Source organism: Eptatretus burgeri, chromosome 2 (assembly GCF_056783735.1).
Source record: "Eptatretus burgeri isolate ZD-2024b chromosome 2, Ebu_testis_v1, whole genome shotgun sequence".
In the NCBI taxonomy this organism is placed as follows: domain Eukaryota; kingdom Metazoa; phylum Chordata; class Myxini; order Myxiniformes; family Myxinidae; genus Eptatretus; species Eptatretus burgeri.
In genome coordinates, this window is record NC_140962.1 from 4,911,638 (window position 1) to 4,937,743 (window position 26,106).

At 44.9% G+C, this 26,106-nt stretch overlaps 1 protein-coding gene across 1 annotated transcript in view; it reads left to right on the top strand.

Moving 5' to 3' along the window:
- The window catches only part of LOC147031295 (uncharacterized), a 120,306-nt gene that overhangs the window by 53,108 nt on the left and 41,092 nt on the right, over positions 1-26,106 (top strand). Inside the window, exons 12-20 of the mRNA XM_085871925.1 lie at positions 4,634-4,772; positions 6,158-6,233; positions 7,879-9,523; positions 13,459-13,520; positions 15,929-16,281; positions 16,594-16,649; positions 16,752-16,825; positions 23,253-23,371; positions 23,626-23,738. Coding sequence (XP_085728051.1) covers positions 4,634-4,772; positions 6,158-6,233; positions 7,879-9,523; positions 13,459-13,520; positions 15,929-16,281; positions 16,594-16,649; positions 16,752-16,825; positions 23,253-23,371; positions 23,626-23,738 — 2,637 coding nt within the window. The remainder of the gene's footprint in view (positions 1-4,633; positions 4,773-6,157; positions 6,234-7,878; positions 9,524-13,458; positions 13,521-15,928; positions 16,282-16,593; positions 16,650-16,751; positions 16,826-23,252; positions 23,372-23,625; positions 23,739-26,106) is intronic.

Here is a 26,106-nt window from a genome sequence, read left to right on the forward strand (position 1 = left end):
GTTCGGCGTGCGGACGACCGCCTTAGCCTAATTGTGGCCGCGCACGCCCACCGAAGGCGCAATCTCGTCCTAGCTTCCGGATCAATGCCGAAACGCATCTACGGGTGTTTTTAACACACCATAAACCAGCCAATCCCTCTGTCCACGCGCTAAATGGTTGATCGCCGAATTGTCGATGTGCCTAATTATTCGCGCAGACAGAGATACCGGGAGTTTATACCTCGACGGGGCCTGCACAAAAACGAACCGCTTTGGCCTAAGTCACATTTGTCTACGGCTAGGATACGGCGGCCGTACCCCCCCTGAATTGACAGAAACGTGAGGCGGCTGCAGAGTTTCTGAGGTGGCCTCAGGGTGGCCCTACGCCGTATGGCTATCTTCTACAGGCTGTAGGGGTCGCCGTGGAATTATAGCGCGGAGTTATAACTTTTTTCATTTCTACGTTGGCCGAAGCAATTCGACAAGCTAAGCTGTGATGTAGATGTGTTCCACGTCGACCGTACGCAGGGCGTATGGTGGGCTTGCGTTATTCGTGCGGCTGCCGTAGGCTCTTATCAATGAAAAATGAATTTTGCCAACCCCCAAAAAATTACGGCGGCCACACTATTTCCACGGTCGCCGTAGGGTAGTCCTAAGGCGTCCCTGTGTTCAACGTTTGGTGGCCTTGCGGTCTGTGTGACGACCTGCGGGCAACGCAGGGTCGACGAACGGTTCCCCTACGCCCGCTGTGCGTCCTACGTACGGCCTCCGTGGCAGTCTGCGTCGACCGTGCGTCCACTTTTCGCTACCGCTTGAGATCGGAGTATCGGTGTTTGCCTATACTCCGAACTGGTATATTCAGTTATATATATATTATAGTTATAGTGTATTCAGTTATATATATATATATATATATATATATATATATATATATATATATATATATATATATATATATATATATATATATATATATACTGCTATATTCCGAACTGTTATGTTTTTATTTCAGTAAAAAAAAGAACTGGTATATATACCCACTCGTTACCGTCCGTCTGGCCACACGTTTGCCTTAGGGCCCCCTGCGGTCGCCTTGCGGGCACCTTGAGGCTACCTTGCGTCTGCCCTGAAAATTATATGGCCGCCACAGGGACGCCCTAAGGTCACCGTGCGACATCAAATCAAAGACCGTACGGCACCCCCACGTTTTTGGTTTCCACAATTTCTAAATACCCCGTGCGGCTCCCCGAAAAATAAAAACATATGTGACTGCTACATTGTGTGACCGTGGAAATACTGCGGCCGCCCTATAATTGCTCATGGCCGTAGATTTTGTAGACCCTACGGCCGCCGTGCCAAATGTGACGGGCCTTAATCAGCTCGTTCCGTATGTGATTGCTGAGCGGTTTTATATCGCCAAGTCCCGTCGGACCAGATGTACATTTTATCGGCTTGATAATCAGCCAGCTAATATCCCGAACTTTCCATGGCAGTCAATGTGAGGAAGGGACGCAACGAGCAGGTTGACATTCAAACAATATGGACATTTATTTCCATACAGGCAATGCAATGAATGGGGGGATGGGGAAAAAGACATGAGCACAAAGCCGACAGCCGATTCCTAAGATCATTTACAGCACGCACTTACAGAATTCATTACTTAAGGACAAGGCACCACAGATTTCATGCAAAACCCAAGAAAGAAAGAACCGGGCTCGTGAGCCTTTATAATTTTTCAGTCAGGATGACTGAAGGGGCTCCGAGAGACCGGGCGGGCTACCTGGCCACCCTCGTGGTGACTCGATGGGTCCTTGTTCGGCGACCCTCGGTGTCTTTGCCCAGACCCCCGACTGGCTCCCTTGGTCGTCCGGCCTCCACTGCGGCCTGGCTTAGTCGACGACGCGCTGGAGGAGTGAACGGGTCTCGACTCCGGCCTCCTGGTTGCGTCGGCAAACCTTCCAGTGAACCAACTGCCCGCACTCCAACACTCCCACCTCCAAACTCTCCAGCTCTCAATGGGGCGTCTCTCCACTCCCAACTCCCACCAACTCCGAACTCTCCACACCAACTCAACTGCCTTTTCGGCCAGCGAACGCGTCTTTTTATCGCCCCCCGGGGCGTTCGCCCCTCCCTTCCCAGCGCGCGGGGGAAAATCCCAGTCATCGGCTGTCTCTCTTTTCCGGGCATTTGGTTTTTGTAACTGTCGCTTTTGTTTTCTTCTTCGGGTGGATTTCTGGGAGTGTGCTTTTCGTTTGTAGAGATGTCGTGGTTGGCGCTGTGGTGGGGATGGTGTGGTTGTTGCGATGCTTTGGTGGTGGTGGTGGAGGTGGCGTGGTTGTAGTGGTGTCATTGAAGAGATGCTGTTTGTTTGAAATAAAAGATAGAAAAGAATAACACTACCTCAAAGATTCACAGCCCAGCACACAAGCAATGCCCATTATACATTGGTGGGGAAATCTAACCTGGAACACACACTTATCGAAATAACTGATCTTCCGGGAACCTGAATGGTGTTCTGTGAATTTCCACCACCGTAACACTACCCCCCTCCCTTTTTTACAGACTTGTCCCAAGTGGTCAAATTTTCGTGTGCCTTCATGTGTAAGTTCTCCCCTAGTACGATTTACCTTCGGATCCCTGAGTGCGACATTTGGTGTATCTGTGTCCCAAAAGTAAATAACCTATGGGCTGTGTAACTAACTAAACAAACTCACTCGTACAGACGACTTAACTAAAATTGCCGGCGCTACGACAAACATGCAGGGGGAGCAAAACGTATTTACAATTTTACCTTAACCTTATAATTTTACAATTTTACCTTAACCTTAACCTAAACCATGGCCCAGGACTGATGGACTGTGGGAAAAATGGCATGGCAAATGTTAGTCATGGTTTGTGAGGGTGAGCGCCCCCACAGCTGAAGGTCGGATGTCTTCGGGGCCTGTTCAAAAGGCCTCGTTGTCTGTCACTGAACCTTTTTCATGTCTTCAGCTGCTGGAGGCAACTCACCCCAATCTGGCATGCCATATACCATCCCACAGGCCATCCTTGAAGCAGGGAGCCAGGCTGCCCAAATGCAGTCTCTGGCTCGTGAAATAAATGCAGGAATGAACACAAGAAGGTAGCCGGCTGCCCAATGCAGTCCCAGGCTCCTGAAGTGAACTGGATGGAGAGATGCAGAAACACAAAAATGAGCGGATGGATGGATGGATGCAAAACACTGTGCACGTGCTGCTCAATGCAGTCCCCGTGGTGTCGCTGCCTGCAGGGCAGTCTTTGCAAAATACACTACACCTGGCGCACATGGTAATGGATGGACACTGGGGCAAATGCACGACACAAGGGTAGCAGGCATGGGGTCATGGCAGAGGCAGGCAGACAAGGCATGGCCGGGCAAGGCCGGAACGGGCCGCTATAGCACAAACAGGCCGGTATATGAAACTAGCCGGCCTCTTGTCTCGTTCTGGAGGGAGTGCGGTGGTGCCGGCCGCTCTGAAGGCGGGCTCGGACCTACCCTACTGTCTCCCTCCAACCTATCGCCTTTGCCTGTCTCTGTCCATACCCACTCCCTTCGTTTGCAAAAATCCAAATTTATCCCCATCTTATATTTTTATTCATAATTTTGTCTCCTCAACCCCCTTTATCGTCTCTGTCCGGCTAACCTATAGTCACCCTAGCCTACTCCCAACCCCTATGTTCCCTTTCTGGAAGGGAAAAAGGGAGAGCTCGCATCCTGTCTTGAGGCCCAATTAAGCCTCAGAATGACCTCCTCAGATTTCAGCGATCTTTTTACCACAGTGAGTCCAGCGGCCCACCGAGAGTGAAGGGATGGATGGTGCGGTGGTGTACACTTCCCAATCTATCTTAACATTTATTAACCTTAAACTACCCCGGAGCTTTCCAAAAGTGCCTGTCGCTTAAACTATTGGTTCTACCAACCAAGATTCCCGTCGCCTGTGTTGGTGTCCTCACAAATTTGGGCCTTGCCCTCCAATTTTCACTCGTGTCCTTGCACGGTCTCATGGCTGGGCCGCGTGGCTCACTTGGCAGGCACTACATTCGTGGGTGGCAGTGATGCCCTAATCCAGAGAAACACACCGGTGGTTATTTTTACAGTGGAATAGCTGGTAAGATTGAAGTGATGAGCTGTTAGTTTGGAAATGTCCTGTAGGTGTTCACACAAATGATCATGCAGTTTTCGATCATTTCATTTTGTTCTGTCCAGGTAAACAATTGATTATCTTTTTAATGAAGTTATTTCTGTCATATTTCAACATACAAAACCACGATCTTTTCTACCCCCGTTAATACACCCCAACTCTCCCTCCTTCTAATTCCCTGCTTTCCTTCCTGAAAGTCCCTGTAATGTCCATCTTGTATACCCCATGTTACCTGCCCCATCCCTCTCCCTTCCACAGATCTCCTTATGTCTCTGTACCCCACTGTTTTGTCCTTCCCACTCCCGCCCCTCTTGTCTCCTGCCCACCTTGTTATGCGTTGTGTGTTTGCTCTCATACGAGTCTCGACAATGTATGTACAAAAAACTCCCTCAAAAAACATACTTTTCTGCAATTATTGATGATTGGGACATTTTTGGTATTTATTCATTTTCATTGTTATCTGTTTTGTACTTATGTTTGACTTTTGTTTTTAGGGTTTTGAACTGTTGGCTATAGCCTTGCATCGTTGCGGATGGTCACAATTGGCACTTCGGCTCACACGACTGGCTCTTTACAAAGTGAAAAAGAAGGGTTTGGATCCTTCAGATCTTTTGTTACAAGAAGAGAAGCTGGGTAAATTGTTGGAGTTTTCTTTTCTTTCAGATTATTGTGTAATTGGATAAATGTAATGGAGAGTGGTGCTAACAATGGGTATTGCCATTAGCCTCTTTGATTTTTGTTTTGCATGCCGTCCATTTTTGTGCCCGCAACCCGTGACTCCGACACTCATTTGCAGAGGGTGAGAGACCAATATACAAATAGTGAATGAGAGAACAATAGGTAGACAAGGTACACATGCGCATGCACTCTTAAAGAAAAAGGAAAGACAAGCAGGACAACAACAAGCATATTGGTGCAGGTGGAGAGTACAAATTGAATTGAGAATTGATGATACATTATACATGCAGATTCACAAAATTGGAAGATTAAATTGAGATTCCTGCAAGAATATGTCACATGGGATCTGCCTGCAAATAACTCCACCTGAATCTTAGCATAATTGTGGCCAAACAACGCATGCTATAGTCTACGAGTCAATCGCCCACAACGAAACAGAAAAAAATTGACGTTGTGTCCATGTTTTTTTTCGGGCTTCAACAATAAATTTCTGCATCTTGATGTTCTTTCAAGTTTCAACGAGTCGGGTTGTTTCGTGTAGTGTTTTACATGCAATTTTGCACTAATTCCAGCATTTTCTGAACACCCTTAATTGGTCATGGACAATTCAGGAAAGTAATTTCAATACATTTTCGCAGATTTTCCTTGTTTGTATCTACTTTTGTTCACAACTGTGTATCAAGTATACCTTATAGAGAGAGTTGTGAGAAATTGTAAGTTAAGATTTGCAAAATAGCCAGAAAAGGAAGGAAGAATAATAATTGTGGAGACCAGCATATATGTACATATATGTGTGTATGTATGTATGTATGTATGTATGTATATATATATATATATACATATACATATATACATATACATATATATACATATATATATATATATATATATGTATATATATGTATATATATATGTATATGTATATATGTATATGTGTGTATATATATATATATGTATATATATATATATATATATATATATATATATATATATATATATATATGTATATATATGTATATGTATATATGTATATGTATATATATATATATATACACACATGTTGTTTTTAAAATTAAAAATTCATATGATTTTCAATTCACTTAATGAGAACACTTAAAAATCAATAAATATCTTTGCATCCTCTCAATAGAATCAGCATTTACCAGTGGTGATCATCATAAATTTACTTCATTGTGAAACCTACCATCCTGTGAATTGAATTTGGATTTGTATAATTCGTTGATTGTTTTGGGGGAGTTGTGAAGAGTTGTGAAAAATGTTTTGATATCCATGTGGTTATTTGTGTATTTTGTATCCTTATGACTATGGTATGTTTCCAGTTGCATATTGTCATCAGATGAAGCTACTTGAGGAAAGAGAGAAGCCATTACGTGATGTTGGAAAGCACAATACCAGGTGAATACAATGTACTTTATTGATTTTCCTGCCATTTTTGATTGAACAAGTTGAGGGTAGGGGGAATAGTGTTCATGGATATATAAATTGAGCTTTATAAAAAGAGCTTGCATATAAAACATTACCTAGCAGAGTACCCACCCTACGGGCGGTCTGTTACAAGCATGTATCATGTTCTTCTGACGCATACCTTTATTTGGGCTGTGTATAGGCAAGTGACAGCTCCGTATGGGAAAAATAAATAACCTGGGTTATGTGCATGAAGGAAAAACATACCTACTGATTAAAATTCAAAACACCTCACTGCACTGGAAAACGTGGGGACAGTAAGACTGCACTGTAAATGGTGGAGACTTGTAATACCCTCCCCCACCTGGAGGTAGCGCTGCATGATACACATTTACATAGAGAATTTCCGTACCCCCCGCCTCACACCACAAAGACCACCGGCAAAGATAAAAACACTCCAATACATTAATTGGGGTAATGCTGATCCTCTGCAGCAAGTCTGGATGTAATTTGCCCAGAACTGCAGGAAGAGTAGCCCAACAAACAAACACCGTTCCGTGAATTATCGTAAGGATACTTTACCATATGGATACAAGTTGAAAAAGATTTTGTGTAGAGAAAAATATAAGGGAGAAACCTATTTTTATCTTGCCAAAACGAAGTTTTTGCAAGATATGTTAGTCAGCTTGTATGTTTATTTTTTTTTTATTATTATTTTTTGTTTGTCTGTAATCACGTATCGATCACTCTGCAGAGCACAGTTATCATTGGAAATGTTTGTAACTTCGCATATCAGTCCTATCGAGGTCCCTTTCAGCGCATAAAATTTTCAAGGTCAAGGTCACTTTGTCGCAAATCAGGGGAGTCGACGAAACCCTTATTTTTTGAGTAATTTTGATCGGATCATCTTAAAACTTCATGGGAATATAGTTCATGGTCTGGCGCTCAGCTGATTAATTTTTGGTGGCGATCGGCCTTGACCTTCATGGTTAGCGCCTGAGGTCAAACATTTGATCCCAAGGTCAAATTTTCAAGTATTAGGAACCATATCGTGTCGTACATCAAATTGAACACCTCGATGAGTGCTTTCTAGATATGTCAAGCTTGAGACATTATGACGTCATTTGGTGACGTTATGAGGGAAACGCATATTTTTCATGGTTACTCTGTAGAACGATTCTCATCGGAATCTCTCGTAGGCAGATATTCCTCAAGGAGTCGCTCCTGGTGGATAGCAGCTCTGTTCACCTCAGTGTGACCTTAAAGAAGTCACACGTGGTCACCTTTTGGCAAGATACGGGTCACCCTGTGGGTGACGTTGGTTTTATTTTTTTGTTGAACGGTTTTTAATGGGAATGTAGTTTGATCATAAACCCAATATGGAGTGGGAGGGGGGGATGGGTGGTTGAAAGGGGGATGGGAGTGGAGGGAGAGGATTGGATGGTGAATGGGGAGTAGAGGGGGTGGGAGTGGATGGTGAGGGCGCAGGGGAAGAGGGGAATTTTTTTTTTACTCATTTTTTGTGTGTTGATATATTCAAAATGTTTAAGATTCTCAAACATGTTTAGCTTTTCAAAATAATATTTGACCTAACCTTTTCACGTTACCCCTCCTATTATTTCTCCCTATCGCACAGGTTATATAAAAAGCAAGACTTAAGCTCCCACAAAGAAAACGGTGCTCAAGTTGCTTCTGAGCTTCCAAATCTACTTCCTCTTAAAGTGTGGCCTTGGTTGCTTGCTCCAGATGGGGCACCGACAATTAGTTCTTCTCTTTCCAACAATTGTAATTTATCTCCCACGTCCAAAACAATTGACACCAGCTCTGATAATCTTCATCTAACTCATGGTTCTGATTGCAACACATCTGATGCTTGTGACACCAACCTGCCCGACACCCGTGATCCTGACGCACTCGTGACCCGTGACCCTGACGCGCCCGCAACCCGTGACCCCGACGCGCCCGCACCCCGTGACCCCGACGCGCCCGCAACCCGTGACACCGACGCGCCCGCACCCCGTGACCCCGACGCGCCCGCACCCCGTGACCCCGAGGCGCCCGCACCCCGTGACCCCGAGGCGCCCGTACCCCGTGACCCCGAGGCGCCCGCAACCCGTGACCCCGACGCGCCCGCAGCCCGTGACCCCGACGCGCCCGCAGCCCGTGACCCCGACGCGCCCGCAGCCCGTGACCCCGACGCGCCCGCAGCCCGTGACCCCGACGCGCCCGCACCCCGTGACCCCGACGCGCCCGCACCCCGTGACCCCGACGCGCCCGCACCCCCTGACCCCGACGCGCCCGCAACCCGTGACCCCGACGCGCCCGCACCCCGTGACCCCGCACCCCGTGACCCCGACGCGCCTGCACCCCGTGACCCCGACGCGCCCGCAACCCGTGACCCCGACGCGCCCGCAGCCTGTGACCCCGACGCGCCCGCAGCCCGTGACCCCGACGCGCCCGCAGCCCGTGACCCCGACGCGCCCGCAGCCCGTGACCCCGAGGCGCCCGCAGCCCGTGACCCCGAGGCGCCCGCAACCCGTGACCCCGACGCGCCCGCAGCCCGTGACCCCGACGCGCCCGCAACCCGTGCCCCCGACGCGGCTGCAACCCGTGCCCCCGAAGCGCCCACAACCCGCGACCAAGAAACGCCCCATGGTCATAAGCATGGTGCTCTAGGCACCTATGACTCCAGCACCCTTAATACTAGCAGTCCTAGCCCCATTGTCCCCTGTACATTTGATCCCAGTGCTCACGTCCCCTGCCCTCCCATTGCCAATGACCATGTTGCTCCTGGGGCCAGCACCAAAGACTCTGGCACTCCCCGCAGTCTTGCTTGTGCGTCCCTCAAATTTAACGCAACTATTCCCAATTCTCAGCGTTCTGTGACCCATGATAAATCTAAAAATAATCGAAACAGAGGACGTCACAGTATTGATGATAGAAAGTCCACAACTGAAGAAAAATTGAAAGATGAGGAATTGGAGAAAGGGCGAGATAAATCAAAGGAGGGGAAAGAATGGGGTGTCAAGGGTCTAAAAGATAGTGTTGTCGATGATACTTATTCAGAGATTGGGAGGCATGGTAAAATTATAAAAGACGTTGAGGTCAAAGAGTTGGAGGTTGAATCTACTCATAATTCATTGGTGAGTTTGAGAGAAGTTGAAGATGGGGAGAAAGATGTGTTGGAATGTACTGGAGCAGATGCCTTGGCAGATGAGTCCTTGAAAAGAGCTGCTATGCTTGAGAAACCTGCTAATACAATGAACACAAGGAAATATGAGGTGAGATCAACAATACCTGCTGGTGTTATTTGTGTGGAGATGCTCGTTAAAGGATAGGTTCTTCATTTGAATAAGTGAAAGTTATTCAAATCTCCCATCCTGCCACACCCACACCACCACCCCTATATCTCCCTTGTTTTTTTAAAATGTTTTTCTGTCTCTTTGACATTACTATAATGTACTGGATATGAAGAAGTGATAGATGATCAAATTGGGTATGTCTATTACTGTGCTTGTATGATTATTTGTGTATGTGCACATGCATATGCAAGCCGAGACGCATCTATCAGTGCCTGTAACCTGAAAACCTGTCATTGCATTGGAGGAGTCGCAAACGAGTGAAAACCTGTGCTGAATGTGCTGCTCCAGCAATGACGATAGCCTGATGGTCCATGCAATCCTGATGGATTGGAAGAATCAAGGGGGGCTCATGTCCTTCATGCGTACTGGCCTTATCTTACCTGATCATGTGCAGCCGAGTGGAGCTGCCAAGTACGGACCGTCTAACATGTGGAGCCTCTCGGTGAGGTAAAACTTCTCGGCTCACAATATGTGGAGACTATGCTGGATTAATGGAGGAAAGGACGCTGTGAGCTGGTTGAATTGGAATACAGAACATTTATTTAAAATAAATAAAGCGTGAGGAAAGGTATGTGGCACAGGCAAGCAATGGGCTTATTTACACAGGGAAGATTTGTGTACTCGGGCTTGCAAGGATTGGTGTGGTAAGGCAAAAGAAATATAGTTATACAATAAGCAAAGGAGACACAATGCAGAGCTAACCTGATACTAATACTTACACAATCTTCCTTTTAAACGAATAAGACAGGCGTCATCAGATCATTCCATAGAAGGCGAGATTTAGAAAGAAGACAAGAGAAAGACTCGGTGTTTTCGACCTCTTTGCTCACCAAGTGGGGTTGACAAACCTGCACAGCCCAAATGCTGAGGAGGGGTAAAAGAGCAGAAATACTGGTGATGGTTATGGTGTGTATTTGAGGAGAACGGCTGAGTTGTGATGAGGTGCAAGAAGAAAATTGGAAAGAGGTGCATGTTAGTATGGCCGCTCTGAAAATCACAGCCGTTCGGGACTTGCCCTCACCAATTGCTCTTGTGCATCCACAGTGGACAAGATGGAAAAAAGGACAGAACATGTAAGAAGATAGTGTGTGTTCGTGCGTGCGTGCGTGTATAAATGTGTTATCGGCTTGGCCCTAAAGAATGCGCTCAGTATGGTGCCTGAATCACTCGCTCGACAAGCACTCCGTTCCGCAAGCTCTGGACCACCACTTCGACTCCATAGGCTCTGTTCTACCTCTCGCCATATACCGCCAACCAAGCCAAGAAAAGATCTCTCTCTATGTCTGGAACATATGCCTTACAATGCCTTCAGGTGGACTTCATTCAAGTTGTAGAGACATCGCTAGGATGATCAAAGGAAATTGGATGCACCTGAGCTCAATTTGGAGTGTCATAGCAAACGGGTTGAATACTTATTGATGCAAGATAATTCAGCTTTTCATTTTTAATTTGTGAAAATTTCTTTTTAAAAAATTTCCACTTTGTCATTATTGGGTATCTTGTGTAGATCGGTAACAAAAATTCAACATTAATTCCTTTTCAATTCAGGCTGAAACGCAACAAAATGTGACAAAAGTCAAGGGGTGTGAATACTTTCTGAAGGTACTGTATATAGTTATTTGGCAGGGGTGGAGCCTGGATGTGGATCAAACGTGTTGTTAGGCGAAACGGTAAGTTTTAACGCACCCCTATTGGTGTCCAGCGCCGGCACCGTCCACACGGGCACAGACATGGAGATGCTGTCATTTGTCCTCCAGATAACCCACGAGACAGACCCCTGTACTTAACATGGCGCAGAGGTTTTTGGCTGCACTCTCCTGGCACGAACTTGCGCTGAACACTGGATGGGGACTACGATTAAAGGGAGCGTCAGGGTTAGCCATATCATGTCACATGGTGCTTAGCGCACACTCACGCTTCAAGTTAGACATTTGAACGTCCAGTTTCAAATTGTCTGCTATCGGTACACCGTGCTTACTACTCTCCTACTCCAAAAGCTGCGGCGGACATCTGTGGTAATTGTGATTGAGATGATGGTACAGGCAGCCTGGTGGTTCGTTATGGTTGCAGCGTCAATGGCAAATGCACAGCGAACTTGGGTAATGTTACAGTGAAGTGGAATGACAATAAAGGCATCTTTATTGTTGTAGTGTTCACGGGTAGAGTGTCGTGAAGGTTGGAGTGGTATGCCATTTGGATTGTGGTGTGTATACATGTTAGTACCTGCTCATCTTCATACCTGCTATTACCCTGCTAGTCATATAATATGCAAGAAAAAAAAATTTACATGAGAATATTGACAATAAAAATAGTAGACTAAAAGAAAATGTAATTCAAAAGTATGATCATGATGTGCATTTATGAAGATATAAAAGAACAGCAAACTTGAGATTAAGCTATTCCTGTGTTGATGCTATTCCTGTGTACTGATCTTGTAAATCACTTATTTGCAGTGCTCCTTGGATCTGACAAAGAGAATATTGGTTATTTATTGTCTTGCAAATGTTGTCCAGAAATTGTTGGAATCCAGACTTGGAGTGGTCAGCCCCCAACTTTGACACATAATTTAGAAGTGAAATTACAGTTTTTGCTGGAAAGCTAAGAGGGTTCTTTGAACCCAGCACTTCTGAATCCAAGATTAATTTTGTGAGCTTAACTTTCTTTGCTTACGACTTCATTTGAAACGACTTCATGTGAATGTGAAATCACTTTAAGAACTGCATCAAAGTGAATTTTTGTTGTGGAATCGGGCAGAAGTACAATTCTCACGTCTTCATCGACCACGGTGACCTGAAAAGCAACCCTCAGTGTGTACACACACACACACGCACACACACACACACACGCACACACACACACACACACACACACACACACACACACACACATACACACACACACACACACACACACACACACACACACACACACACACACACACACACACACACACACACACACACACACACACACACACACACACACACACACACACACACACACACATATATATATATATATATATATATATATATATATATATATATATATATACACACACACACACACACACACACACACACACACACACACACACACACACACACACATACGCACATACACACATACACACACACACACACACACACACACACACACACACACACACACATACACATACATACACACATACACATACACATACACACACACACATACACACACACATACACACACACATACACACACACATACACACATACACACACACACACATACACACATACACACATACACACATACACACATACACACATACACACATACACACATACACACATTCCATTCCACACAAGTTGTAGTTGAAGTAATCAGATTCAAAAAGGTGGAGTGGGATTATTTCTAAATCCTCCCTTTTGACTGCAGTCATGGGGTAAAAATACATTTGCGCCACACTTGTGAGATTTTCTTTGAATGAATCTTTTTGATTGGCTTAAATTCATGCAAGTTTCAATTGAATTTAAATACAAACTGAAAAGATGAACAAGGTTGTTAAGATCTACAAATAATTATTGATGAAGCTGAATTGATTTTATTTTTACAATTACGGGATATCGATAAAAGAATAGGAAAGACGAAGATTGTAGCATTTGTTTACTTGCATCTTAACCATGTTACAGTAGTGATGCTCCCCAGAAATGATGACACCTGCAGGCTGACCTCGTAATCGACTCTTGGCTAAATATGCATTTGATAGGATGACGATTATTTGCGCCACCCTTTTATAGACTTTGTTTTTGAGGGGAAATGTTTGGCCAGCGACGTGAAATGTAACATCTTTGTTGATGTTGCAGAGTGAAATGTTAAAAAGGGGAAAGAAGAAAAGAAAATCTAATCTGAAGTATTTTCTTCTCAGGTAATCCATTCATTCATTTTCATTCATTTATTCATTTCATATGCAGTCTGTGGCTCCTGGTTGCATCATTGCTGGGAGTGTGTCTGTGCTACTGATGCAGTGCCCGCTGTAGGTTAGACCAGGAATTTGTAATTTGTTTTGTGTCGTGGCGATAGCTCTTCTCGAAGGAGACCGTGGGACCTTTAACGTCCACCAACTAATGCCGTCCACCAATTAATGCCGTCCACCAACTAATGCCGTCCACCAACTAATGCCGGCAGACGGGATGCCCAGTTTAACGTCCATCCGAGGGACAGCACACACATTGATGAATCGCTCTGCCTGTGAAACACCGGGATGACGGTTTATAGCTGGGTTAGGATTTGAATCCAGGCTAGACAGCTCAGAGGCGAGTCTGCGTACCTCTTGGCCATCTTTCCAGCCCGGTAATTCATGAATAACGTACTGTAACAAATTTGATTTGGTAATCTGAGTGAGAGCCTTTCATAGAGGAAGTCTTCCTGTGTTGGTCACTTGAGTCTCTCTGTCATTCTTGGTGTGTAAATATATCACTTTCAGTCGAACTACACTTGTACATGTAAATGTCAAAGGATGAAGAAGTGAAAATAGATCCTCTGGTATTATCTCAAAAATTATTGTTTGAATTATGGAAATGACTAAAAAAAGGAAATTGCCCCATAACAAACATACAAGCCCCATTTGAATTGCTTGTACTCTGCAAGGAGATGCATGACAAATTAATTGCTCATCTCTCAAAAACTTTCTTCTCATCCATTGCCTTGTTTGAAAGCATCAAAATTCGTATAGCAGCTTGATTAATCCTTCAAATACAGTTGGGTTTTAATGAACAAATTACCATTTTAACAGGGAAGTTGTTATATTTATTTTTAAAACACCATTAACCAAGAGCAGGAAAGTTGGTTTGAAATTCCCACTCCAAATATGATTGACTCTCATGAATACAAACTTTCTTTCAATTATAATTGACACCCCAATTGTCAAACACTGGAGAAAAATACCATAATGACAAATGACAACCACAGTAGAAGACCTATTTTTATAAGAAATGTGTTCCAAAAGAATAGATCCAGAAAATGACCCAAATTAGATGGAAATTGGAGAAAAAGTTATAGGTGGAGCATATTCGATGACCCCAACATTCACAGTTCCACTATTCACAAACCCCACGTATTCATGGTTCATAAAAGGTGACCTCCTTCTGCATTCGCGACCCTGTCCTTCACATATTTGCGGGTTATGCTGGCATATTCGTGGTTTTTCACGGGAATTGGTGATTTTCCCTTATGAACCATGACTCGCCAGGAACCTATCTGCCTTTTTCCCATTGAAACAATTCTCCAACCTTTGTGGATTCAACATTCGCAGCATTTTTCTGGAACGTATACCCCACAAATGTTGGGGAACGTGAATAGGTGGAGAGAGACGGTGGTGCTTCAACAAGAAACGAAAGGATTTTTCCATTTCTCTTCCACCCTTCCTTGTCAGCCCCAAACCATAAATTTGGATAATTTAAAAAAAAAATCATATCACACTGGTCACATAAGGCTGGTCACATCCCAGAGCCCTTTGGTGAAAGGACACCCCAGCAGCGATACAGTTACACTCTAAAGGGCTTAAAATCAGATGCTTCGTGCCATACCTTCAAATTCAAATTTCCCAAAACAGCTTTTGTGCATGTTATAATTGCTGTTGATTTTGACTTCACAGATACATACTTGTAAGTAATATATACAGGTAGCGGACAAAAAAATGGAAGTACCAATGTAAAGTCACTTAATAGGGTGTTGGGCCACCACGTGCAGCCAGAACGGCCTGGATGCTCCATGGCATGGAGTCCACCAGTGTCTGGAATTCTGCAGGAGGGATGTGGCACCATTCTTCCATGAAAAAGTCAATAAACTCAAACCTGTTTGATGGATGTGGAAAACACTGTCTCAGACAACGTTCCAGAATATCCCATAAATGCTCGATTGAGTTCAGATATGGTGACTGAGAAGGCCATGACATATGTTTAACATCAATGTCATGCTCATCAAACTATTGTGTGACCACACATCCTCTGTGGATGAGGGAATTGTGGTGGGGGGGGGGATGGGTCTCCTCTTGCAGCCATGCTAGCCATATTTCTAGGAAACCAGGCCTGTGCAGCATTTTTATACATGACCATAAGCATGCTGGGATGTTATTTGCTTAATTAACACATGGGCCACATCTGTGGAAGCTGTTGCTTGGTGTCCCTCAATTACCCAAGTGTTTCCATTTTTGTTTTTGTCCGAAGTAGAGGTAGAGAGAGAAGATTGGTATTTTTTTTCTAAATTGTATGATTTTTCTCTCTAACAAATTGCAGTACTTTACTTTTTATGTAATGTTTGTTAAACTTTGTTCAGGTGGCAAGCTTCTGTGAACAGTTCAAAGAGAAACAAATGCAATAAAGAAAAGGTGGAAGAAGGGGAGGATGTGATTGTGACACATCTGAATGAAAAGGTTGTGGTTGAGGAGGAGGAAGTGGATGAAGAGGATGAGGAGGAGGAAGAGGATGAAGAAAGGGTATCTGTGGATGAGTTTGGAGTAAAGGCAAGACTTGCAGAAGAGGGAGTAGTTGGGAAGGATGGTGTGTTGGACAAGCAGCAGGAGAACGTTGTGGGGCAGCAGGAAATATGTGAGCCTGAAGTGGGTACGGAAAGAAAGGAGCAAATATCGACGGCCCTCGACCAGGAACCATCTCTCGCACCAGTTTCCGGTGAGTGTTATTTTTCAGGTTTGTTCCAGTTTTCTCACATTTACATTATGTTGAACCTTATTACCTCTCTCTTTGTTGGTGTTTTGTTCTTTCTAAGCTTTTTTTTTAATGATGCCTGATTATTTTTATATATTTTTCTCAAAAAAAATTGATGAGATAATGCTATCATTTTAAATCTATCAAATATCAACCTGCTGTTATGGTGTGTTAAAATACAAATGTTAAATGCTCTTTTTTGCAGTTAATCTTTGTTGATGTTCTACTATCTACTATCCCTGAAAAAACAAGTGATGCTTTTTTTCTGTATTTCAGAGTGTGCAGGTGAATTTATAACAAATGTGAAGAAAACTTCAGATGAAGATTTTATTGTAAGAAAATCAACCTGTGCCTTAAAACTATCTGCTCAAATTAACATTAAAAACTCTCCATGTTTTCTTTGTCTCGTTACCTTTCATGATGCTCTTTTTCAGATGGTGTCACGTAAGGCAAAAAAAAAAAAAGAAAGAAGAAAGAAAAATGATAAACGTGAATTTGGTTCCAAGATGTGAGTTTTTTAATGCAGAGTAGAACTTTAAAACATTTGTATTAGCTTTAAAAAAAACACTTCTGGACGAATTTACGAAAGGTGTTTAAGAGTTAGACACATGTAAAAAGAGGGAGATAAAAGCGATGTTACATGATAACTTTCATCGCTCTGTGACGTCATATTGTGGACGGTTGAGCTCGACTGTAGAAATGTCACACAAACTACAGCCAAGTTAATACAGAGAATATCAACTCTGGATTGTCAGAGGCAAATTTGAATATTATTTTAAAGGATAAATTAATAACTTAAAATACATTCTACGATACTTTTTGTCGAGGAAACGGATTCTGACCATATTTTGACGATTCCTTAACTTATTTAATGGGTAAACTGTGTTTAAAATAATCGATTTTACTTCTTATTTATGCTATAATTCATTTTTTATTTGTCGTAGACCAACATATGACCACTTTCTGCACTCATTGCATTTACCTGCACACTGTGATGTCATAAAAAATAAAAAAAATCACCTAAATGAAGTAACCCGAACCCAAACAAGTCGGACGATGAGCGATTTAAAAGTGAATTTGTTTAAACCGTACATGATCCACCAGTCCGAGCATTCGCCTATCGTTATGAACAAGAATACCGACCCGACCAATCAGATTGGTCTTTGGAGGAAAGGGTGGGGGGATCTTAAAGTGTTAGTATGTAACATCTTAGTGGGTGTTTGGTCTGGTGTTATGGAGCATAATGGGGGTGGGGGGGGCGTCAGATATTAGCAAAAATGGCACGACATGATATTTGAACCGCCCCATACTCATCATATTTTCGATCCGCCTTCATCCTTCCTTTCCAAGTTGTGTTTTCTGTTCCTTCTCCCAACTTTCCATTTTTTTTGTTGAATTGTTGTTTCATCCCCAGTTCTCTCTTGCTCGACTTTCGGACTCCTCCTTGGCTGTGTTTAAGCTTCTATCCAGCATGTTCGTCCACTGTATTCTATCTACCCCTCACCCCTTTCCCTTGCTCTTCATTCGTCCGCTCAGCCATTCTTGCTCCAAGTGTCCCTCTCCTCTACTGTTGTATTTCCCACTACCCACTGTGGTTCTTGCCTTTCCGTTATTGCCTTTCCTTTCTTGCTGTTCTACCTGTCCTCTCCTTGCCGTCACCTCCACTCTCACCACCGCCTGCACTCAACTCTCACCACCGCCTGCCCTCAACTCTCACCACCGCCTGCCCTCAACTCTCACCACCGCCTGCCCTCAACTCTCACCACCGCCTGCCCTCAACTCTCACCACCGCCTGCCCTCAACTCTCACCACCGCCTGCCCTCAACTCTCACCACCGCCTGCCCTCAACTCTCACCACCGCCTGCCCTCAACTCTCACCACCGCCTGCCCTCAACTCTCACCACCGCCTGCCCTCAACTCTCACCACCGCCTGCCCTCAACTCGCACCACCGCCTGCCCTCAACTCGCACCACCGCCTGCCCTCAACTCGCACCACCGCCTGCCCTCAACTCGCACCACTGCCTGCCCTCAACTCGCACCACCGCCTGCCCTCAACTCGCACCACCGCCTGCCCTCAACTCGCACCACCGCCTGCCCTCAACTCGCACCACCGCCTGCCCTCAACTCGCACCACCGCCTGCCCTCAACTCGCACCACCGCCTGCCCTCAACTCGCACCACCGCCTGCCCTCAACTCGCACCACCGCCTGCCCTCAACTCGCACCACCGCCTGCCCTCAACTCGCACCACCGCCTGCCCTCAACTCGCACCACCGCCTGCCCTCAACTCGCACCACCGCCTGCCCTCAACTCGCACCACCGCCTGCCCTCAACTCGCACCACCGCCTGCCCTCAACTCGCACCACCGCCTGCCCTCAACTCGCACCACCGCCTGCCCTCAACTCGCCCCACCGCCTGCCCTCAACTCGCACCCCCGCCTGCCCTCAACTCGCACCACCGCCTGCCCTCAACTCGCACCACCGCCTGCCCTCAACTCGCACCACCGCCTGCCCTCAACTCCCAACACCGCCTGCCCTCAACTCGCACCACCGCCTGCCCTCAACTCCCAACACCGCCTGCCCTCAACTCCCACCACCGCCTGCCCTCAACTCCCACCACCGCCTGCCCTCAACTCCCACCACCGCCTGCCCTCAACTCTCACCACCGCCTGCCGACAACTCTCACCACCGCCTGCCCTCAACACTCACCACCGCCTGCCCTCAACACTCACCACCGCCTGCCCTCAACACTCACCACCGCCTGCCCTCAACACTCACCACCGCCTGCCCTCAACACTCACCACCGCCTGCCCTCAACACTCACCACCGCCTGCCCTCAACACTCACCACCGCCTGCCCTCAACACTCACCGCCGCCTGCCCACAACACTCACCGCCGCCTGCCCTCAACACTCACCACCGCCTGCCCTCAACACTCACCGCCGCCTGCCCACAACACTCCCCACCGCCTGCCCTCAACACTCACCACCGCCTGCCCTCAACACTCACCACCGCCTGCCCTCAACTCTCAACACCGCCTGCCCTCAACTCTCAACACCGCCTGCCCTCAACTCTCACCACCGCCTGCCCTCAACCCTCACCACCGCCTGCCCTCAACCATCACCACCGCCTGCCCTCAACACTCACCACCGCCTGCCCTCAACACTCACCACCGCCTGCCCTCAACACTCACCACCGCCTGCCCTCAACACTCACCACCGCCTGCCCTCAACACTCACCACCGCCTGCCCTCAACACTCACCACCGCCTGCCCTCAACACTCACCACCGCCTGCCCTCAACACTCACCACCGCCTGCCCTCAACACTCACCACCGCCTGCCCTCAACACTCACCACCGCCTGCCCTCAACACTCACCACCGCCTGCCCTCAACACTCACCACCGCCTGCCCTCAACACTCACCACCGCCTGCCCTCAACACTCACCGCCGCCTGCCCTCAGCACTCACCACCGCCTGCCCTCAACACTCACCACCGCCTGCCCTCAACACTCACCACCAGTTCCTATCACTTCCACTCTCACCACCGCTTGCCATCACCACCACTTCCCATCACCTCCACTCTCATCACCGCCTGCCATCACCACTTGCTCAACATCACCTGCCATCGCCTTATCCTCACCACTACTTGCCATTTTCTTACCCTCACCCAGCTTTCCATCTCCTCATCCTCGCCAACACCTTTACTTGTCATACTTCCACCACGACATTTACTCACCTTTACCTCTTAGCATTGTATTTACTGGCTCCACCCTCACCAATGCCTTTACTCTCCCCCACATTACCACTGCTTTCATTCATCCACTGATGCCACTGCCTTTGCTGCTATTACTCCCCCACCCTCCCCTTCCTTTCCTACCCCTACCCTTACCCGCCCTCACCCCTGCCCTCACTCGATTTGCCCTCTCCACTACCTAAAATCACCCCACCCTCACTTCTGTCTACACTAACCCCACACTGTCCATTACTTCACTTCTACCTGCACTCACCTCACCTTTACTACTGCCAATCTCTTATACAAACTCCCTCTGCAATTGTAACTAATTTTTATCTTCAAATAGTTCATACTTTGTTACTTCCTGCAAGGTAGCTATCTGTTCCTTTAACCTTTCTAAAATAATCCTCAGCTCTTCCATTTATATATACAGTACTTCCGACAGCAAAGATTATCCTCTGCTTCTACTATCCCAGATACTTCCCATAACAAACATTTGTCACACCGTTTAGAATCTTCCTTTATTCTCTTTGTTCCCCAATAGGTATAAAGGGGGATTATTATTCAGAAATATTATTCAGCACTCTCTACTGCAGAATGGGCCAAGTGCACTGCCCACTGACTAATCCAATATCTGGGTGGTAAAATGTACTGATCAACTCTACTCTACTATACCATGCACTTCTAAACTAATACAGTTATTTGTTAATACACTACCGCAACCTTATGCAATAATTAATACAACAGACATTAAACTAAATAATGTTGGCTAATCATAAAAACAACAACAAAAACCACTTATCCCGATCTGCAGGAGAGAGTGCTGGATAATCTCTTCCGATCCCTCTTTTTGCTGCAGGCATTTTGCTTGGCAAGTAAAGCAGGATTCCATTCTGTCAAATGCCTGAGAGATGTCCAGGAATATGGGCCAAACTTCTTGTTTGAGATTTCAGAACTCCAACCATAGCTGAAGGAGGGAGAAGCAGCATTTCCAGAGTTGTGACTGGGACAATACAAACTCAACGTCCACATCAATGGTGGATTCCATGACTTTTCTTGTATTTGCTTGCTAGCTTACTGGACTGTGATTGTTTAGTTCTGTTTTTGCACACTTTTGTGCAGATGGGAGACTGCCAAAGGAGGACAGACTGAAGTGTACCGTAGACAGAGGAAAAGCCAGAGTAGCAGAGTAGGTTTTGAGTACATGGGCACTGTTGTGACCTGGACCCATCACAGAATTGTGATCGAGGCTGGACAGAACTTTCTCTTTCTCTTCTCAAGCGAGAAGGACACAAAGTCCAATAGACAGTTGGTACTCGGGTGTAAGATGGGGGCAGGGTGGAATTTGTTTGTTAATAAAAATTTGGAGGCAAATACTGAGTTTAAACATTCTGCCTTATCTTGAACAGAGTTTGTAGTTTGGCCGATAGAGGTGAGTGAGGGGATTGAAGGGGAGCATACATTCGAGGTGCCAAGGTGCCACTATAACTTTGTGAAAAGAGACTGATTGGAGAGTTCAACCTTGAGAGTATCAAAATGATGTTTTCTGGCTGGACACTCTTACGGCATGACCAAAGTGACGGAAGCAGAGGAAGGGAAATGGTAGTGGTATACATGTTATAAAGAACATTGTGACATCTCATGAAAAAGAGTAGGCTATATTGTGCCAGTAATATGGTCAAACTATCTGCAGTGTTGGGTATGTATGTATATGCATACCCTAATCATGTCATCTATCTTCTGACTTTTAATTTGTCTTAAGTCCTTCATTTTCCTTTATATCTTCTTTCACTTTTCATTTCCCTCCACCACATTCTCTTGTCATCCCAAACTTCTCAACCTTTCCAACCTTCCCTATTCACTCACTCCATTCCATATCCATCCATTTCTATTCACCCTCCCATTACTTTCCTATATTTTCTTAACATTCACATCTTATCTTACATGTATTTGTATTATTAATCTATATATTAATACTGAAGGACCAATTTTGTGCTCCTCCTGGTGGTCGCGTCACGTTTTTCTCGGTACTGTGACCTGGACTGAAAGAAGCTTCATACCTGTAAGAGTGCATCGCACATAGTGGCAATAGTCAACCTTCAACTCTGAAGCATAAATATATCAATATCATCACACGGAAACGGTGTAGTTCCTGAAATCGTCTACCGGAGGGCACATTTTTCAACTTTGAACAGTAAACTGAAGGAGAATAAATTACACGGAGACGGTGTAGTTCCTGAAATTGTCCACCAAGAGGGCACATTTTTCAACTTTGAACAGTAAAGTGAAGGAGAATAAATCACACGGAGACGGTGTAGTTCCTAAAATCGTCCACCGGAGGGCACATTTTTCAACTTTGAACAGTAAAGTGAAGGAGAATAAATCACACGGAAACGGTGTAGTTCCTAAAATCGTCCACCGGAGGGCACATTTTTCAACTTTGAACAGTAAAGTGAAGGAGAATAAATCACACGGAAACGGTGTAGTTCCTGAAATCGTCCACCAAGAGGGCACATTTTTCAACTTTGAACAGTAAAGTGAAGGAGAATAAATCACACGGAGACTGTGTAGTTCCTAAAATCGTCCACCGGAGGGCATATTTTTCAACTTTGAACAGTAAAGTGTTATTAGAATCTATATATTAATACTGATATATATATATATATATATATATATATATATATATATATATATATATATATTAATACTGAAGGACCAATTTTGTGCTCTTCCTAGCGGTCGCGTCACGTTTTTCTCGGGACTGTGACCTGGACTGAAAGAAACTTCATACCTACCTGTAAGAGTGCATCGCACGTAGTGGCAATAGTCAACCTTCAACTCTGAAGCATCTATATATTAATACTGAAGGACCAATTTTGTGCTCCTCCTCGCGGTCGCGTCACGTTTTTCTCCGTACTGTGACCTGAGAGGTTTTGACACGGTGTACGTCAAAGTAGACACGTGCACAAATCAGGGGACTTCTTCACAAGTAGTGTACACCAAAAATGTGTGCAAGGACGTTTTGTAGGCCTCATTAGGTAAGGCCATGGAGGACATCGACTGGGATCCGGCTCTTACAAGAGCCGCCACTGGTTGTCATATTGGGCTCATGGAACGGAATCCGCCTGTGACGGGGTTTCGGCTTGTTTGTATTAATTTACATATTTTCTTCACGTGTCCCTTTATTTCTGCTTGCCTACCCCAGTGACCCTTCAGCATTTTCCGTTCAGAGTGACTCCTCTGAGAGCCAGATTCTGACCCCTCTCAATCCTTTTGCGATTGAATTTCTGCCCGAGACTTTTGACAAAGTGAATAATTCCACAGGTGAAAATTAGAATGATGGCTTTCTGTGTTATAAAATATTAGGGAGTTAAATAGAAATGAAATTTGCTGCGTATGATGACACTTGTTTGAGAAAACTCAGTTTATGATGCTTGTATGTCATCATGGTGATTGAGCATTGTTTCATCTTGGGGATCGAACAGTTGTGTTAAGGATTTAGAAAGTTGTTTTGTTTTGTTTTGAGAATGGGAGTTGAGTCGATGCAGATGAATAATGAGATTTGGGTGTCACCACAGGAGATTTAGGAACTGCTGATTTTGAGTTGGAACCAGGATTAGAAAACATCCAGGAAAGAGAAGAGAACAAGATGTTGCAGGCACGAATAAAAGGCCTTGTTGAGGAGAACAAGGTATGTCAGAGAAGTGGCATAAAAGTGCTTTGTGGTGGCTTGAACTCACACCTCACCTGAAGTTTTGAACACAATTAATTAATGACTGGTAAATCCTTGAGTAAAATAACGTAATACAGGAGATTGAGTGGAGCCCCATTAAGGTGAACATTATTTGAGATAAATTTCTTTCAAATTATATTGCAAAGAAAACGAAAATAACTCAGAACACAAGTAATTAATGTACAACATAAACAAATGAATATGTGTATTTTGCGTCGCTTTTTTCATCTCTCTGATCTCCATCTCTCTTTCACTTTGTCTTTCGATCTGTCTTTGTCTCACTATTTCTGACTTTCTCAGTCTTTGTCAATCACTATTTGTTTCTGTCTCAAGTAGATGAAACTAACAAGGTGTTTATTGAGATATACTAACCATTGTGGGAAGCAAGGAGAAACTAATATTTTGGCCGTTAATCCTTCATTGGACCATTAACCCTCCGGCCGTTAACCCCTTCCTCTTCATCTCAGCTCAGTCTCTCGGTCTCATTCTCAGTCTCTCTAATTCATTCTGGGTGTAAGTCTCTTTATATCAGTCTCTTCATTTCATTCTAAGTCTCAATGTTTCATTGTCTCAGTCTCATTCTCTGTCTCTCCATCTCATTCTGTCCCTCTCCCTATGTCTCTGCCTCTCTTCCTCAATATCTTCCTCTCCCTCCCAGTCTCCTCCTCTCCCTCTCAGTCTCTTCCTCACCTTCTCAGTCTCTACGTGTCCTTCACCTTCACCTTCTTCTCTTTCCTCTCCTGACTTAGCTCTCGCTCTCATTTTCTGTTTGTTGCTGTCATTCTTACTCTCTCGCTGTTGTTCTCACTCTTTCTTTCTTTCTTTCTCTCACTCTCTCGTTCTCTTTCTTGCTCTTGCAGAATGTTGAAAGTTGTAAAGAATCCCAGATGGCAATTAATGTTCGCTTCAGCTGTTATCCCCTTCCTCTCTGCAACCCCCTACATACTCTTCCCCCACCGTGCATCCTACAAATCCTGTCCCTCATTCCTCAAACAGCGACTCTCCTCTTGCCATCTCCATCCTACTTCCAAACGACCCCTCCGCCTTTCCCCCGGGCCTACGTACAGCACCACCGCCACCCCACAAATATATATATATATATATATATATATATATATATACAATGTCCACCCCCTCCATAAAAGGGACAATGTCTACCATCCCCCCTCTGCACACATGCAACGTCCACACCACCTCTACTTGCCCCCGCCTGAATACAACCGCTATGCCCTCCTCCGGTCTGCGTCTGAACACTGTAGAACACCACCTCTGGTCTGCCACCACCTGTGTCCCACTGATCTATGCCCACAATATCCAACACCCTCGTGTTTTACTCCAAACCCCTCCCCAAAAGTATATTCTCACATTGTCGTTGTCAGCTTTGTTTTAATCAAATTGTTTAAGTCGTCAGTACTCTCAAATACATCGACAATAATAGCATGGTTGCTCTTGCATAATGATGGGTATTGCCCTCTGTAGAATGTTCGGTATTGCTGACCATATTCTCTTCAGAGTAAAGACTAGATTCTGTTTTTGAGATTGCTGACCATCCAGATAACTCGTGCTAAAAGCCTCGTATTTATAAAGTGACAATTTTATTTTTCTATCATTAAGACTAGCCCATTCCACAATACCTTAATTTGAGTCGACATATTACGATATGATATTCAAAGAATACTTAACCCGTGCAGTCTTGAGAAGGACTTGGTGTGAGCCAACTCTTGTGGTGGCAAATTTGTAATTAAATTTTTTTTTAAATCAAATCAAATGGAAGATCAAATGAAATAGGTACAGTACTGCATTGGAGTCATCAGAAGGAACCCGAACAAGCAAAAATCAAAGAAGCCATCAGGAAGATCCTGGATAGGGCTTGGGTTTCAACTGCTACTCCTCAACCCTCAAACTCATCCAGGCATAGCCAAGTAAGCCTAATTTTAAAATAGAAATAAAAAGGAACACAGATTCAAAAAAATAAATAATTTTGGCTGCCAGACCATGTGACTGATCAGGTTGAAATTTAAAACATATATTCACCATCACTACCAGATCATAATTTTTAAGTTTCATGTCAAATTTGAGCCAGGATGATATGGACACTGACCCAGTCGATTCATGATATGGACACCCAGCAGGATTAAAAACAAAACTTGTCAAAGGATGGAGGAGCTCCTTGTGAGCCAACAACATCTATTTCTCGTGCCCAACTGTGTCTGCGGACGTCCTTCTGAAATTGGGTTACTTTTTTTAGGACGTCGGTGGCAGGATTTGCACTCTGCCCACCGTAAAACACTTCATTCCGCAAAACCCACAAATGTAAGGAAACCCC